This window comes from Onychostruthus taczanowskii, unplaced genomic scaffold (assembly GCF_017590055.1).
Source record: "Onychostruthus taczanowskii isolate IOZ18803 unplaced genomic scaffold, ASM1759005v1 scaffold32, whole genome shotgun sequence".
NCBI classification, from domain to species: Eukaryota; Metazoa; Chordata; class Aves; order Passeriformes; family Passeridae; genus Onychostruthus; species Onychostruthus taczanowskii.
Window position 1 is genome coordinate 3,325,619 of NW_024500572.1, and position 16,527 is coordinate 3,342,145.

Sequence of the window (16,527 nt, forward strand, 5' to 3'; positions counted from 1 at the left end):
CACTTTGTTTCCTTATTTCAGTCACCACAATGCTCTGACTTGCTGTAAGGACCCACCACTTGAGAGAGAGCCCAACTTGAACCAAAGTTAGTTGGGAAATAGAATAGGTTTGGGTTGGGTGGGACCCTAAAGATTATCTGGAGAGGGATCCTACACTACTCTGCAGACACATCTGTGCCAAAGCTCTGCTCTGGGCAGTGGCCAACAATGGGCCTCAAAATAGGTTGTTTAGAGAAACTGGAGGTGTGATTTGGGGTTTTAGAAAATCCTTATTGGTCTGTATTCAGTGAAACTTCAATTTGCTTGGCCATTTTTGGAATAAATGTGAGGTAGAAATGTGTTGCTCTACCTGACTTCCAAATCTCAGGGCAGTTTTGCTGACAGCACTGAGACATCCAGTTAAACAAATCACAGCTGAGAACTTCCCTCCTGGTCTCCTGAAGGTGTCCTGTCCTGGCTGACCTGGATATTGTTGGAATTGCTAAGCAATACACCCAGCTGGACCTCCCAGCTTTTGCCCTGGGCTGCCTCTTGGTCACTCCTCACTCTGAGAAGAGAGAGCAGCAAATTCAGGTAAATCAGTTTTGTGTCCTGTCACTGCAAGGGAAATGTCCTTAAGCATGTCCTGCTCACCAGGGCAGGCCAGAGGTGAATTCCAGTTTATTTCAACACATCCCTGCTGATAAATGCTCAACATCTCCACCCTCAAAGGCTTCTAAAGGGATCATGTGAACACTTCCTCCTTTTCTTTTAAAACTTCAGTCATCCACAGTAGCTTTGTCATCTGACTTTGCCTTTAGAGATCTTGAGGATGTTTTATGAGATCCCACCCATAAAGCACACGGGGGAAAAAACCCAGTAAAACCCAAGCCAGAGCACAGGTTAAGAAAAGCACTGAATCCTACTTTGGAAGGGTGTTGAGTTGAAAGCTCCTGGCTTCCAAGGAAGGTGTTTGATATGCACCAGCTCTGATAGAAACCTTCTGCCTTAAAGCCTTGTCCTCACCATTCATGAACCTTGACATTTCCCCTGCTCCTCTCATTTGTTTCCATTTATTTCTGCTCTGCATTGTTCTCCCAGATGAAGCATTAGAGGCTGTTCCCATATTTGTCACCAGTAAATTCTCTGACTTCCAGTCATTAAAGTTCTTCTCAGAAAGTTTTCCCCAAATCACAGCTGTAGTGTAAGACACTCAGCCTGCTGGCAATGAGTCAAAAAATCCTCTGACAGCTACAGCAAAACACCATTTGAGAGAGTTAAAAGCAACTTTCAGTCCAAGCACACAGATCCTGGTTTGATAATTCTGTATTTGCACCTAGAATTTCAAAAGGTTTCTGAATAAATCAAGCATTTGCTCTGAAGGGAGTGTTCCTGCTTTAATCAATCACAGAATAATAATGTTTTGTAACTTATTTTCACAAGGGTTTGTTATCAACCTGTAAGAAAGAAACTGTGCTGCAACAATTGGATGAACACATGGACACTGGAGAACTGGTAGCAGTTGCTTCCCAGGTAAATAAATCAAATTTACTTCACTTCCCTTTGACTTGGAGGCTTTTTTGATAGAAAAGTGTTCACAGAATCTTTTCTCTCTCCTCTGATCCTTATCCAGGCTTACCTGACTTTAAATGCTCAAAAAACGTAAAATACTTGTAAAATGCATTTTTATTTATGTTGTGCATCTGAGAAACTTCTTGTACATACCCAGTGCCACGTTCTGGGCTGTCCCTGTTTGGAGGGCAGCAGAACCACCCTGTTTTTCCTCAATAAATATTTGAGGCTAAAAGGCCAAAGGGTTTGGGAAACTGCACTTCTGCCTTGCCTTGGGCTGCCTCCCCATGGGCAAGTTTAACTCACTTCCCTCTATGAATCTGGGATCAGTTTTCATTAAATCTGCCATTTCACAGCACTTAAATAAAATGTAAAAAAAACAAACTCTATTCTTTATAGAGGCCAATATGAAAATTATGAGTTCTTTCCATTCAAAAGTAAAATCTCTTTTGTCTAAAATATTAACACTTCTCATTTCTAACACTTAAATCTACAGATCAGCTCTTTGGTTTTGGACAGTATCATCAATGAGAAGCTCTATGAACAGTTCTGGAAAACCAAATATTATCCACTGTTAAAGCAACACCTGATAAACACCCACAGAATAAAAGAGCTGGTGGATTATTTTGCCAAAAAGAACTGGTAAGTTAATAAATTGTAAAAAATCAGGTAGCAATTGCAGGAGTAAATCTCACCTTTATTTAATTTTCCTTCGTTTGAAGTCATGGAGGTTTTCTAATACTTAGTCTCTAAGGATTTTTAAGTATTGCTAAGTTAATAAAGAAATAAATTTCACCTCACTAGGACAGAGTTTTACAGCCATTCAAGACCAAGTAACAGATTGTTAAGCCTGGACCAGCAGCAGATCAAATGCAGTTAAAATAGAAGCAACCAGAGTGAAATAATCAAAACCTTGACCTTACCTTTAGGTGAATCCAGCTCAGGGGCATCACAGAGTCACAGCTTCAGCAATAAAAAAATTCAGAAAAAATTAAATGAGCTGCCTGTACTGAAGACTTGGGAATTGGTGGTTTTGCCACGAATTTTCAACAAGTAAAAGCCCTTCTTGTTCTCCACTTAAATCCCAAAAGGGGCTGGGTTGGGCCCCACTCACCTGGGGACTCACAGCACCTGGGCTCCTCTGGGGACTGCAGGGCACTGCTACCACTGATCCCCACTCAGACTGGGACAGGAACCAAGAAACATTTAAATTCTGTACTTATTGATTTTATTAACAGCCCCCAGGAAAAAGGCAGGCTTGCTCTCTCTACTGGGAAATGACAGGGCCCACCTGACTTCAAAGCTAGGGGATCATACTTTGGTGTTTTACTTCTGTTGTCTAAATTGTTGGCTTTTTAGAGAGCTTCATTTGACAAAGTTGATCAGCTTTTGCCTCTTACAGCCTTGACGATGCAACAGCCCTGATTCAAGAGTATCAAAAGCAATGTGGAAACCCTGCTCTGGCAGATGTCCCAGCATCTCATCTTCTGCAGGTAAAACAAACCTTCTCTGCACCTCAGGCACTATTTTCTCCTTTTTCTCTAAAGATTTTCACCCAACTTCTTGCAAAAATACTTTTTAGCTGATCTACTTTTGTAACATGTGTTGTATATAATAAAATATCCCTTCATTAATGCAAATAATTCATTTTACCTGAACCACATCTGTGTCCTGGATCACATCCCATTTTCCTAAGCCCTATTAGTGTTGTTCTTTGACCTTCCAGATGTACCTGAATGGATCAGAGGGGTCCTGTGTCCTGGAAGTGCCATAAATTAACTGAAGATTTCCCCTTTTCCCTCCTCCCTCTGCTGGCAGGAGGTTGGGCTGTGCATTCACAACTCTTGTACTGTCAGGAGAACATCAGACAAAACCCCCAAAGCTTTTCCCAAGAGCCTCCACAACCTCTCCACGTTTTCCAGCTGTTCCAGGCTGCTTCTCCTCCATTCTCCACCCCCACAAAACCAGTTCAGACTCACAGCAGAATTTCCTGTTTGGAGTCATCAGTTCATACTCAGCACTTTAACTTTTGGGAAGGAGTAAAGTTTATTTCCTTTACTTCTGTATTTCCTCATGTTCAGGCCTGCTGCCAGGAGCACTCTGAGGTGTCACCCACAGCAACAGAACCTTGTCACCACTGTGACAGACTTTTGTAAAACTGCAGGGGCTGTGGTTCATGTAAAATACTTTGTACACAAATTGTAAGTGTAACTTTACAAACTTATGTATCAGTTTTGGCCTTCCAGTATAAATAAATGTGTGTCAATTTTGGCCTTACAGTGTAAATTAAAAATAAATAAACTTATGCATCCATTTTGGCCCCTTACAATATTCTATAACCCTCTTAATTATGAGTTTGTCAATAAATGGATGTTCCAGTCAATGGAATTCCCTGAATCACATGCCAAGGTTTTCTTTTCAACTTTGCTCTGACTGCATGAAGTGCAATTAGCCAGAGGTTCTTGAGACACCAGCCTGAAATGTCTTTTTGTCCAGGGCAAAGCAGGTTTATTTTGAACAGAAATGAGTCATTCAGTCAGCTCATGCCACAGAAAGAAGGGTTCCAGCTGATGGAAGTGTCATAAACCAAAGGCCAAGGAAACTGCCCCCATCCTAAACATTCTGCTGGGGGAGACAAAAGATAAAAACCTGTTTTGTTGGAAAGTTACAGCAGTTGTGAGAAAGGGGAGCTGTTAAATACATTCAGGTGCCTGCAGCTGTGGGAACAGAGGAGCCACAAGGTGCTGCTCCTTGAACAACCCAGATTTATCTTCAGCAGCTTTAAGAGTCACATGGAATTACATCACTGAGAGTCTCTGCACATGGAGCAAAGAGCACAAAAAGTGGAGTGTCAGATGTGAGCCACAAATAAAGGAAACCTCTCCTCACTGGTTATAGATTGAATGAGATCATCATTCACGAAAGCACAGGGAGATTTGAAAGTGCTTTGATCAGAAAAAGACTCAAACTCTGCAGTGAAATTACAAGGTAACTGTAATCCTTTCAGAGTTTATCAAGCCATTTTACTCCTTGAACTTAGTTGAGGATGTTCAGTTGAGACAATTAAATATAAACTGGATTCTGGAGCAAACCCAGCCTGGTCCCAGAGCCCTCAATCTCTGTTCCAGCCCTGTCCAAGCATCCCTTGGAAGGGGAGCACCAAACCACCACAACTGCTGCATTCTTCCCCAACACCACCTCACCAAGCTCAGCTTTTCTATGAAGTGGAGTTTATTACAACATTAAGGAGCAGTATTTCGACAGTTATCTTAATGGAATATTTTACAAATCATACAGAGAAAAGCAAACACAAGGTTGTTTAAATTCATGACAAGAAGTTACATTGTTAAGCTGTTAGAGACAGTGCAGGGCTGTAAACGAGCAGTCAAGTTTTGGAACTTGCAGTTCAGAAGGAGATGGTAAAAATACCAGACAAGCAAAAACATTTTTTAGGATTTCTTGTACTCGATTCTTTCTACCTTCACATCATCTCCAATTAGTTGATAGACATATGTAACTACTGTAGAAGCCTGGATGTCCATCAGCACAAATGAGGGAATGATGTTGCTGGAAAAAGAGGAAAGAAGTCATAGTGATTGTGTGTCTATAACCCCCTTAGTGTTTTACCAATATTCAGCAGAAATCACTTCAAGAAAAATGAGAATTAATTCTGTAAGTACAGCACATGAGATCTGAGGCTGTGAGCATTTAATCTTTCAGTCCAGGAGACTGAGCAAGTACAACTGTGTGAGTTATACAACTCTAACTATCCTCTCCCTGACATTTAAATCAGAAATATTAACCCTCAGGAATTTGTAGTTCAGCTTTTTTACAAAAAACAAAACAAAACAAAAAAAAAATCCCCCCAACATTCACTTACTTCTCTAAGGCATGGTAGGCTCCTGTAGCTGATCCTGGGTTGATATAGAATTTATTTTCATGTTCAAATGCCTCAAATTTGTGTGTGTGTCCTGAAATGAGGATGTCCACATCAAACTGCCTCTGGAGCAGTGCCAGGCTGGCCATGTCACCCCAGGGGATCACCTGATGGCCATGAATCAGCCCAATTTTGAACTGTCCAACAGTCACAACTTTCTGCTCAGGATAATTCAGGTTCTAAACACAAAGAAAACAAACCAACCCCAGATTAGACAGATTTCTATTTAAACCCAACACCCAGAAGGGGAGACCTCAGGAACTCATTCCACCACTTTTACTTGAACGAACTCCAAATGTAAAAACCATAAAAAATACCCCAAAAAAAACCAGACACTACCTCATCAAAGTCCCCTCTGACAACATGAACATCCCCAGCCAGGGTCTTGAGGTAGTCATAGGTGTCCTTGGTGCAGAGGTTCCCTGTGCACAGGATGTGTTGGATCTTGCCAGGCACCAGCAGCTTTTTGAACTTGGCCGGGAGGCTGTTGCAGCGATGGGGGATGTGGAGGTCACCCAGCACCAGCACCAACTTCAGGGACAGAGGGGACACACAGGGTTAGGGCACAGCCAGCACTGCAGTGTCCCCTGCAGAGCCACACCCTGGCACTTGGACCCAAAAGCTGTGGCAGTGAGGATGGAATGGTGACGGGATTTTGTTCCGTGGGGAACGAGGGTCTTTGCCAGGCCACGAGCAGAGGGGGATTCACAAACAGCTCTGCAAGATTATTGTTTGTTGCTGAAGGCCAACAGAGCAATAGCTGCACTGTTAACACGTTCCTGTTGTATTTTACACAAATTTGGGAGCTGCCATAAACCACCCCACTGTTTTTTCTCTCTAACTTAAATCTTTTTCAAGCATAGACCTGGCTAACTAAACTGCAGCCACTTCTCTTAAATAAACTCTTCATCCAAGTTTCTCTCCCCTTACTAAAAAAAAAAACAAACCAAAACCCCAAAATATTTTTAAAAAGCAGCAAATTTACAACTTATGTTAATAGCTGACCAGAAGAGGAAGAGTGTTCAGAGTGGTAGAAACCACTGAAAAACTGAATAAGGCTAAAAAATAACAACAAAATACAAACAGGGCACTGCAGAGAAGCCAATCCAGGTCACTGCACAGTGCTCCTGTCACCACTCCTACACATTTACAATTTCAGATGCCAAAATAAAAATGTAGAGGGGGGGGGCTTCAAAATTAAGGCCTGAGATGGTGCAAGGCCTTGGCTTAACAGCACAGGCTTGAAATCTGCAAATAAAGCAATAATGCAAGCAACACAGGGCAAATTAATTGTGCAAAAAGGGCATGAGAAGCTTTACAAAGCAGGGAATGTTATGGCACTGCTCTGGGAAAACCCTGGATCTGGGGACACTCAGCCCTAGGAACTCAAAGAATGGCTCCAAATTAAAGAGATTTTTATCTTCCACTTCATGTTAGTGGGGCAGTTCCTAAAATGACACCCTCAAATGTAAAGGTAAAGGACACAGCCCAGATTTATTTCTAGAAACAAATATAACTAGGCTAGGAAATTGTATTTTTAAAGATTTTTTTCCCCTCATGGGATTTTAGGCCATGCAGTTACCTTCAGGCCAACAGTGCTCAATAAGGCAGAGGGAGCTTGAGAAGTATTTTTGATTGGTTTAGGGTTTTTTTTATATTAAGAACACCTCAGTTCCACCATCAAACCCATCTGGAGACAGATGGTTGAAAGTACTGCCAATGCAATAAAAAAGCTTTTTAATTAATGAGTGACCAATTTAAAATCAAACCAGAAGGGGAAAAAAAAATACATTTTTGATGGTCTTTGTGTGTAACAGTGATGTGGATTAATAAGTGGCAATAGCTGGATTGTCTCACTGCTGCCTGAGGGAGTTCAGTGTGCAGTACCAGTTATGTATTTGATGTTTAATAAAATGATCCTGCCCCTCACACACCCACCGAGCCAGCAGCGTGTGCTCTCAGCACAGAAATCCCCTTTGCTGACAAAACGCCAGCCCCACGCTTCCCCAAAATTCACATTTCAGCTCCCATTCGTTACAGAAGAGCTCAGCAAGCTGCAGGAACCAAACCACAGGAGCAGCACTGCAGGGTTTCATCACCACACGTTTCTAGAGCTTAAAGCAGTGGCGACAAATGCCAAAACACCTGGATTTTGGGAGTGATCTGAGGCGCGGGATGGCCAGCAGCCCCTGAATTCATCGGAGCCACCTGCCAGTGCCACGGAGGAACACGAGCGAGCCCTTCCCAGGGGTGTCAGCGAGAGCCAAGGAGTGACTTACTCTGTGCCCAGCCTGACGGGAATGAAGGAGTTGATTGCAGGGGATGAGAAACAGGGCGGAACATGATCAATGTTAAACGACAGGAAGCAACAGAAGAGAAAACACAGCCGAATGAACGGGCAAATAATAATTAATGAGTTGTCGATGTTATGAAAGAAGCGTTAAATAATTTAAAAAAAAAAATTATTAATGCGATTACGATAAAATTAAGACAAATTATAAACGGAGATCCTGCAGTCACGGCCCGGCCCTCACCGCCCTGGGGGCCTCGCCTCAGCTGGGGATCGCCCTCCCGCCCGCTCTGCCCCAGCCCGGCCGGGTCGGGCCCGGCTGCTGTGGCCGTGCCGGGGGTTCCGGTGTGCCCGGGGGGTGCCGGGGGGTCCCGGGGGCTCCGGGGTCTCCCCGCTCTCACCATCGCGCCCGCTCCGCTCCGGCCCTCCCGGAACCGCCCGTCGCCGCCCCCGCTACGGCGTCTGCGAAAGGACAACAGAGCGCCGAACGCGTCCGTGCCGCCTTCCGCTGGCTGGGTTTTTACGCAGTCAGGGTTTTACACAGGTGAAACGAGAGTTGTCCGCAAAACGAGCCGATAATGACGAGAGAGAGAGAGAGAGAGAAACAAACAAACAAACACTGATTATTTATTTCAGAGTCGCGCAAGCCTGGGCGCTCCGTGGTCTCCCACAAGCCAAGCGCCCCCGACTATCAATTATTTTTACTATTTATGCATTTTAGGAAACAAAAGAATTGGTGTTCATTGGCTAGAAGTTACATAGTTCTCTTATTAATTAGTATTCCATAGGTAATGACTCTCTTGCCTCCCATGATAATTAGTGCCATGCTCAGCCCTTTTCTTTTGGGTCGGGGGCGTTTCCCGGCTCTGTTCCTGGGCTGGGGCTGCCGAGGGCAGCTCCGATCTCTGCTCTGGGACAGGGACAGATCCAGGCTGGAGCTGTGTCAGGGGTTTAGGCTGGAGATCAGGGAAAGGTTCTCCCCAGAGGGTGCTGGGCACTGCCCAGGGAATGGGCACAGCCCTGAAGCTACCACAGCTCCAGGGGAGGCTGGACAGAGCCCTCAGGACCGCACAGGCTGGGATTGTTGGGGTGTCTGTGCAGGGCCGGGCGTTGGGCTGAAGATCCCTGCGGGTGACTCGGGACAACCGCTAATTCCACAATTCCATAATTCCGTAATTCCATATTTCCACAATTCCACAATCCCGGAGCTCCACATCCGGGGCTCGGCGCGGCGCGCGCCCCGCCCTCACGGCGTTTCCCGCCCTCCGCGGCCGTGAGGGGAGGGGGGGGGCGGCCGTGAGGGGAGAGAGGGGGCGGCCATGAAGTGCGTGATCGGGGGGGCGCAGCTCCGAGGTACCCGGCCCGGGGAGCCCGGCACACGCGGGGATTGCTGCGGGACACCGGGAACGCGGCACCCCCGGCAGGGCTCTGAGCGGAACACGAGCGCCGGGAGCGGGATCCGCCTCTCCCTCATGGCGGGCGTTGTGCGGGGCGTGCGCGGCTGCGGCTGGTTCAGCTGTGCGGGATCTGGGGACAGCCGGGGGGAGATGCCAGGGCCGGGCTGCGGGTCCCCTGTGCACCTCCAGGGGCACAGCTCCGCTCCTGGTGCGGCATTCTGTGCCAAAAGCTGCTCCGCCGCTGCCCGAGGCAGATCCGCAGGCCCTCTGCTGGGCCCTGCTGGCTTTCTTAGGATTCCACCTCTCCAGATGTCCCCTTATTCCCAGGCTTTCCATCTGCTAAATGTCATTTCTAGCCCCTGTGGTGGAGTTTTTGTCTCATTGATTTGATTTGTGGTAACTCCAGGTGTTGCAAAGGGACACGCAATGTCCGAGGTGCCTCGTCAGAGGCAGATTTCCAAAACATTGAGGGTTTGGATAATTAAAATATTAATTAAAAAGAAAAAGTAAGTTTCCACCATCCGTTTTCTTTCAAATATATAAGAAATTTTTAGTGTTTCCTCTTGGATTATTCTGGACAAAGTGCAGTGCCACCTTTTTATTTAATTTAGAATGCATATTGCAGTGTTTTCTTTCCCTGGCAGTGTTTGGAAGAGCAATACATGCCATAGCAAGGATTAGTGATGAATTTTGGTTTGACCCCGTAGAAAAAGGTGTAAGTGAATTTTATTTCTCCTAATTTAAAATTCTTTATTATAAGCCAAATATTTATACTATTGGATATTCTGTTTTTCTACAGGTACCTTTCAGTCCATCACATCACATTTCTGTGATTGTAATTATGCAGATTCCATCATGGAAGATTTCATTCCTACTCTGCCCTAAGATCCTTTGATTTTTTTGTTGTCCAGGACATCTGGATTAATGCCACGGGGTGCAGCTCTGTTGTCACAGGTCACAAGGTTTGAGTTTTGTACCACACAGGAGCTGCCTCTGAAAACAACATGTTTTGTACTGTTGTGACTCAACAGGAAGAACACATCCATTAATGCCTCTGATTAATCAAACACCATTTCCAGCAGAATTAGTGTTTTCTCCAGAGGTTTCTTAGGTAAAAGTGATCAGCTCTCCTTGGCTCACTGGGAGGATGGAAAATCACAAGGGCAGAGATTTATTTGGTTTTATACCTGAGGAATTTTTGAGGTGTCTTTGCTCATCTGTATGGATCATGCCCCTCAAATGCCTCAAACACAAGCTGAGCTCTGGGTGTTTGGGTAACTCAATTATTTTTATTTAAAGATTTTTAAATCAAAAATGCATCTTTAATTTTTTTTCATAATTTTGAGACGTAAATTTCCAGGTTTGCTGGTGGCACTGAAGCCCAGAGGAGGCTCTTTTTAAAAGGTTCAAGTTTTGAGTTAATAAATCATTTTATTTCTGTTCCCTCAGGGGTTGGATTCAGTGATGCTGGAGGTCTTTTCCAGCCCTAATGACTCTGTGATTCCATTTCCAGCTTGCCTTAAGATCAGTGAATTCCTCGAGGTCAGCATATGCATGTGTGTTCTTCTCATCCATGTTCTTCCAGCATTACTGCTGCACAGCTGCGCCCCAGCCCTGTCAGAAGGAGAAGCAGTTATCCCTCCCCTGTAAATTGATAATTAAGGTACATTTTAGTGAGTTGTTACACACAGCAGCAAATCAACCCAATTTCCAGCTGAAATTGTGGTGGGTGAGGATCAGCCTGGGCTCTCTGTGTCCCCAGAGCAGTTTGGGGAAACCCTAAGTGCAGCAGCTTGGGATAAACCAGGGTACAAACCCAGAGAAATTACATTTCTTGCAAAGCTGCTCAGGGAGCAAGCTCTGCACTGATTTTATTTTTTTTCCCAGTCAGTTCTCCCTGTGTTTAGATGTGTAAATGTGCTGGAAAGGAACGTAGAGAAATGCAGCATCTCCACCAGCCCCAGTGAGCAGCACGTCACCTTCCAGCTGCTCTGCAGGCACGGTAAGGTCACAGGGCAGTGAAACCACAGCACTTCATGCTGTTACCCACACAGGCCTGTCATCCTCAGCCCAGCAGCACTGGGAATGTCCATCAGCCTCTGCAAAATTCCTAAATGAACATCATCTCCCCGTGCCCCAGAGCTGTGCTGTGCTGCAGGTTTGTGTTGCCAATAATCCAGCTGGGGTTACTGGTTTGGGATAATACGTTGAATTAAGGTCTGCAGGCAGCTGAGCTCCCTTAGCACACCCCTGCCCAGAAGGGCAGAGATCTGGGGGGTTGTGCTCTGCATTCCACTCCCATTTGTATTATTTTACCAGTTAATTACTGGGGCTGCTTCCCACCCTGCATCTGTTGGTTTATTTCTTGTGGGTCCTTAAAAAACTCAGGTGCTGTCCAGGCACAACTGATGGGATGGAGGGAGTCCAAGATGGCAGGTGATTCCTTCCTTTTCCTCTTTGTGGTGACGTATTTCCATATAGCTGCACTAAGTCACTTGGTTACTTCCTCTATTGAACAATTAATATTAAAAAAAAAAAAAACACTTAACATTACAGCCAAGCACTGATTTTTGTTCATTTCCTTCATACTCAGGTGTTGTAAAAACCTATAACCTGACATTTCAGGAGTGTGATCCCTTGCAGGCTGTTTTTGCAAAGCACATGTGTCCAAACATTCTTAAAGTCCACTCCAGGTAACAAAGACAGAAATATTTTTTTTTAGTTTTACTTTCTAATGTAATAAATGCTAAACAGTCATAGATAGAAATATTTTAGTGTTGAATGACATTTTATAGGCTGCTGGCTGATGTGATGATCCACTTCCCAACCAGTCAGGAAGAAATAACCTTGTCAGTAACTCCAATGAAAGTTTGTTTCAAGAGTTACACTGAGGAAGACACTGGTAAGGAAATTCAAAATGTGAGCCAGTACTTGGGCTTTTAACTTTTTTTTTTTTTTTGAGGTGAATTCCAGGAATAATAACTGTCACGACATAAATGTGGGATGAATTTTATGGCTGGATGACATTTTTAACAGAACATTACAGAGAGAGATTTTAAGTCATGCTGCCACCCTCTGGTTTTAATAAATTAAATAAATTTAAATAAATTGAAACATCTTCCTGGTGTCAGTGGCAGATCTCAGACTGAGCAGCCAATTGAAATAAATTATGCCACTTGCTGTAGGCTTTGAAAGAGGTAATTACTGTGCTGCAAGAGCAGCAGCCTGGCAACTGCCAGGGAAAAGGGGATAATTTTATGTTTTAAAAAGAACTATTTAAATCTGAATACCACAATTATAGAATTGATATCATTAGACAGTATATTTCAGTCTGAGGACAGCACAGAGTGTCAGTAAGCCCTGCACTGTTCTGCCATGGTCACATCTCCAGGAGGTGGAGAACCAGCTGGAGATTCTTGGGATGTGACTCCAATTTTGAAGATGAAATTGTGGTTTTGAAGTAGAGGTTCTTGTGTATCATATAATAAAGAGATGCTTTTCATACTTGTTGTGACCAAAGCTGAGGAGAATGACCTGGGAAGAGCCCAGGGCTGGGAATTGGGCTGGGAACAGGCTAAGAGAAGGATCAAGGAGCAGAAAGTGGCTGGAGTGAAACAGGGCAGAAATTACTGAGAAGAAAGAGATTGCATTTTGAATGGCACATTTGGTGACTTTAGAAACATTCACTTACCAGGGCTATTGTAAGAAAGAAAGTGAAAAAATGGTAAATTGTAAAGAGACACCAAGAGCCCAGTGAGGGAAGGGAACGGGGCAGTGAGAGGAGCTGTGCCCGGTGAATCTCCCTGCCTGCAGCGGCCGGGGCTTCCGCAGAAATCGAACCCTCTGCCCACCCCTCGTGGCTCAGCCGCTGCTGCAGGGTGTGACAAACACCCCTGCCACAGCCACGAGGAGCTTCTTGCAAAGCCTGTTTGGGAGATAAAACAGAGAGCAGAGAAAGGGAAGAGTGGGAATAGCCTGGAGCACTTCCTTGGCAGCCCGGCCTGGCCGGGGAGCAGCTCGAGCTGCTGTGGAATTTCTCTGAGCTCTCCAGGACTGTCACACGCCAGGAAAGCTCCCTCTCACTCTCTCCTCACGCACCCATTGACAGCTCCGAGGAACCCCACGGTAACAAAAAACGGAGTACCTGAAAGTGAACAGCCAATTTCCTGCTGCCACTTTCCTGTGTCAGGAAAGGATTGTAATTTAAAACAAAGAGCCTCTGTCCACCTCCATTGTGCTCTGGTAATTGTCAGTAATTTTGATTAATCTCTTCAAGTCACGCTGCATTTTGGGCTTCCCATCCGTGCAACAATAGGCAGCTGGGAATATTATTTGTGATGGATGCCTGTGGAAGAAGCAGATCTACAAAAACAGCAGCAGGTGTTAGGTTAGCTCACACAGCAGAACATGGAACAGGTTCTGTTAAAATCCATTCAAATCTTTGCAATGTACTGCAAATAAATTGAGGATTTTACTTAATTCTAATATGTATATAAATGTATATATACATTTATCACTGTTAACCACTATAAAACCACGATTATTTGTTCAAACAATGCTTATGTAAAAGCCTCAGGGTTACAATTACAGTGTTGAGTTCAAACTTCACTGCCGTGAGCCCCTGACTTTGTTGTTATCTCAAACAGACTTTTCAAGGACAATGCTTACTGAGATACAGCTCAGTCCGGAGGAATTTGACTACTTTCAAGTTGGAGTAGATTCTGAAGTGACATTTTGCCTTAAGGAACTGAGGGTAAAGTAAGAATTTGTCTGGGAAGAAAACCCATTTCTCAATAATTTGCCTGACTGGACCAGGACAACACGGGGTGGTCCCTGTGGAGTGGCCCTGGGCTGTGCCCCAGCAGCCCTGACAGCAGCAGGGTTTTACCTGGGTGAGGATTGGCTTTAAACCCCAGGGTCCTTTGAAAGGCAAACAAAAGCCCTTCTGAAAGGGAGAAGAGGTTTCTGTGCTGGGCAGACACAGCACAGCTGCCCCAGGGAAAGCATCCTGACCAGGGAAGTTCTCCATGCAGAACCTCCTCTGGCAAGGCTCTGGCAGGGAAGGACAGAAATCATTCTTGGAAGCAGCAGACTTTTCCCCTCTTTTTGCCAGTAAACAGCAGCTGGGATGAACTCACATTGCAGTATCAGTGTTCTGGTTTAACAAGCACTTCACCCCCTCCTTCTCTGCAGGGCCTGCTGGCGTTTTCCGAAGCCACGAGCGTTCCTGTGTCCATCCACTTCGACAGATGTGGGAAGTACGTGTGGGAGCTGCCCTGGCTGGGGCCTGCAGTCCCCAGTGAACACTGAACTGCAGCTCCTCATCTCAAAGCCAAAGCCATTTCTAACCTGCACTCCAGAGTTTGTAATTCCAGATAAACACTGACCCCGGCTGTGGGCATTGCCAAGGCAGCTGTGCTGACTGATGAGCTCCTGTGTATAAATTACCTGGACACCTGAGGCTCTCAGTCCCCTGCAGGCAATGATTTATTTATTTAGCACTTTAAAGAAACAATACATTTACTGAATAAATATAATTTCAATAATTACATATTTAATGCTATCATTTGACTCGGACACAGCATTTGCTGATTGGAGCAGTGAGATCTGTAAGAGGAGCCCCTCTCTCATTCCTCAGCAGCAAATACAGGAGCTTTCCAGCTTTTCAGAGGATGTGCTTTTTAATTCCATAGGTGGAATCACAGGATCTGTAATTCCCTGTGCTGTTTGGTCTCAATTCTTGTGTTTAGACCCATTGCATTCAGCATTGAGGACCTGCTGCTGGAGGCCAGCTTTATCCTGGCTACCTTGTGTGAGGCTGAGAAGGAGGCAGCTCCCCCAGAGCCAGCCTGCTGCCCAGGGCCCTGGGACAGGTAAGAGGGGCTGAGGGGGCAGGTGGCCTTAAGAGGGTGAAAAACTCAGATTTTCACAGGAAAACTGTGAACTACAGGGGTTCAGGAACATCTCAGCAGCACAACAGCAATAAGAGGGTGCAAGAGAGAACGCTCTGTACAAGCTGCTGCTTTCTCCACGGGGTGTGGGTGCAGCAGGAGGGAAGCTGCTGAGAATTTCCTCTAAAGCTGTAATCTTTTCACAAACAGAAAGTAAGGATATTCCAATGAAACACAAAGCCAGCTCTGACCTGCCCTACTCTGTCCAATCCAGCTCAAGGACTGGCATGGATAAATCTGACCAGACCTCCATGGATGGAGCCAGCAACGCAGTCACAGCCGCTTCCAAAAAGCCACAGCAGAAGGGAAACACTCAGAGCACGGACCCTGCAAAACCCCCAAGTGGTCTGGCAAAACAAGAGGTAAAAAATATTCCCAGAGGCACAGAGAGGGATGTGCCAGGCAGAGCAGGAGCAGCCACGGCCCAGCCAGCCAGAGGAGAAGCCACAGAGGCTCCTTATGCCAAGGTGAGGAACTCCCCACGGTGCCAGCAGGGGAACCCCACAGCTGCTGTTTGGCTGAGCACCCCCACGTGCACTTGGGGGTTTCAGTGGGATCAGCTGTGACAGCAGCACAGCTGGAGAACCCCAGCACTGCTGGGAACACTCCTGGGGGCAGCTGGGTTTCACTGGGAAACGCTGCTGGCTGAGAAAGATCTTAAACTTCACAAATAATTAACGCCCCAATTCTGTATCACGGAATTCTTACCTGTACAAATATTGCATTTCCCAGTTCCACTCCTTGTTCTTTGGAGCTGTCTCTTCCAAGGAGAAGGAGGCCGTCGGTGACACCTTCCAGAGCTTGGTGACAGCCAGTGACACTGAGGAGGAGCCGGGTGCCTTGCAGAGCTCCCCGGTTCTGTAGTGCAGGGCAGGGCAGGCCCAGCCTTTGTCACTGGTGCTGTGACCCAGCAGCACAGAACGTTCTGGAACTGCCAGTGCTCCGGTCATGGCACAAATTTAGGTCACGATTGACTCCGTTGAGGTTTGTGTGTTCTGCAGGAGCTGCTGGGGGTTCTGCTCTCAGAACACTCTCACTGGAGACAGGCTCAGTTTGAATTCAAACTCTGTTACCACATCAGGTTAAGGGAGAACTCAGGTTTTTACAGGTTCTCTAGAACCAGCCTTTAACTGAAAAACCAAAGTTGTCACAGAACTGCATTTAAAAAAATAAAGGTTTGAGTTTCAGACTTGCATTACTCTTTTCCTTCCCGGAGTCTCTCCCCCCACAGGTCAGGGGCAGTGCAGTATTTCCAAAGTCACACTGGAATACAACACTGAAGTTCCCAGTCAATTAAAGGATGGTTATCTGTCTGCTGCAGAAGGCGTTGGGTGTCACTCAGGTGTGGCCCCGAGAGCCGTGCAGGGAGGTCACAGTGACAGCCCAGCCCTGGCTGTGCCT

The 16,527-nt window shown here is 45.7% G+C and overlaps 3 protein-coding genes across 7 annotated transcripts in view; 2 read left to right on the top strand and 1 right to left on the bottom strand.

Annotated features, from left to right (window-relative positions):
* Positions 1–3,922, top strand: part of KNTC1 (kinetochore associated 1) — a 31,970-nt gene extending 28,048 nt beyond the window's left edge. The window contains exons 60-64 of one of the 3 annotated variants that reach the window (XM_041410228.1): positions 444–573; positions 1,423–1,512; positions 2,048–2,193; positions 2,954–3,044; positions 3,278–3,922. In XM_041410228.1, the coding sequence (XP_041266162.1) occupies positions 444–573; positions 1,423–1,512; positions 2,048–2,193; positions 2,954–3,044; positions 3,278–3,325 (505 nt within the window). In that variant the 3' untranslated portion in view covers positions 3,326–3,922. Of the gene's footprint in view, positions 1–367; positions 574–1,422; positions 1,513–2,047; positions 2,194–2,937; positions 3,045–3,277 lie in introns of those variants that run through there. The other 2 variants (XM_041410229.1, XR_005953078.1) reach the window with 2 other exon arrangements.
* A 120-nt stretch (positions 3,923–4,042) lies between these two features.
* Positions 4,043–8,310, bottom strand: VPS29 (VPS29 retromer complex component). 3 transcript variants are annotated; one of them, XM_041410232.1, is made up of 5 exons: positions 8,180–8,264; positions 7,768–7,779; positions 5,828–6,019; positions 5,432–5,667; positions 4,043–5,118 (listed from the first exon to the last, which is right to left on the bottom strand). In XM_041410232.1, exons 1-5 carry the CDS (start codon positions 8,180–8,182, stop codon positions 5,001–5,003), a joined length of 561 nt encoding a protein of 186 aa, XP_041266166.1. In that variant the 5' UTR covers positions 8,183–8,264; the 3' UTR covers positions 4,043–5,000. The 3 variants fall into 3 exon arrangements, with proteins under 3 accessions (XP_041266166.1, XP_041266165.1, XP_041266164.1); XM_041410231.1 differs by lacking the exon at positions 7,768–7,779 and having other exon boundaries at positions 8,180–8,310; XM_041410230.1 differs by lacking the exon at positions 8,180–8,264 and having other exon boundaries at positions 7,634–7,769.
* A 410-nt stretch (positions 8,311–8,720) lies between these two features.
* Positions 8,721–16,495, top strand: RAD9B (RAD9 checkpoint clamp component B). Its single transcript, XM_041410342.1, has 11 exons — positions 8,721–9,131; positions 9,820–9,890; positions 10,689–10,838; positions 11,063–11,177; positions 11,769–11,868; positions 11,971–12,077; positions 13,822–13,928; positions 14,369–14,433; positions 14,926–15,048; positions 15,341–15,593; positions 15,859–16,495. Exons 1-11 carry the CDS (start codon positions 9,098–9,100, stop codon positions 15,988–15,990), a joined length of 1,257 nt encoding a protein of 418 aa, XP_041266276.1. The 5' UTR covers positions 8,721–9,097; the 3' UTR covers positions 15,991–16,495.
* The last annotated feature ends 32 nt before the right edge of the window (positions 16,496–16,527 follow it).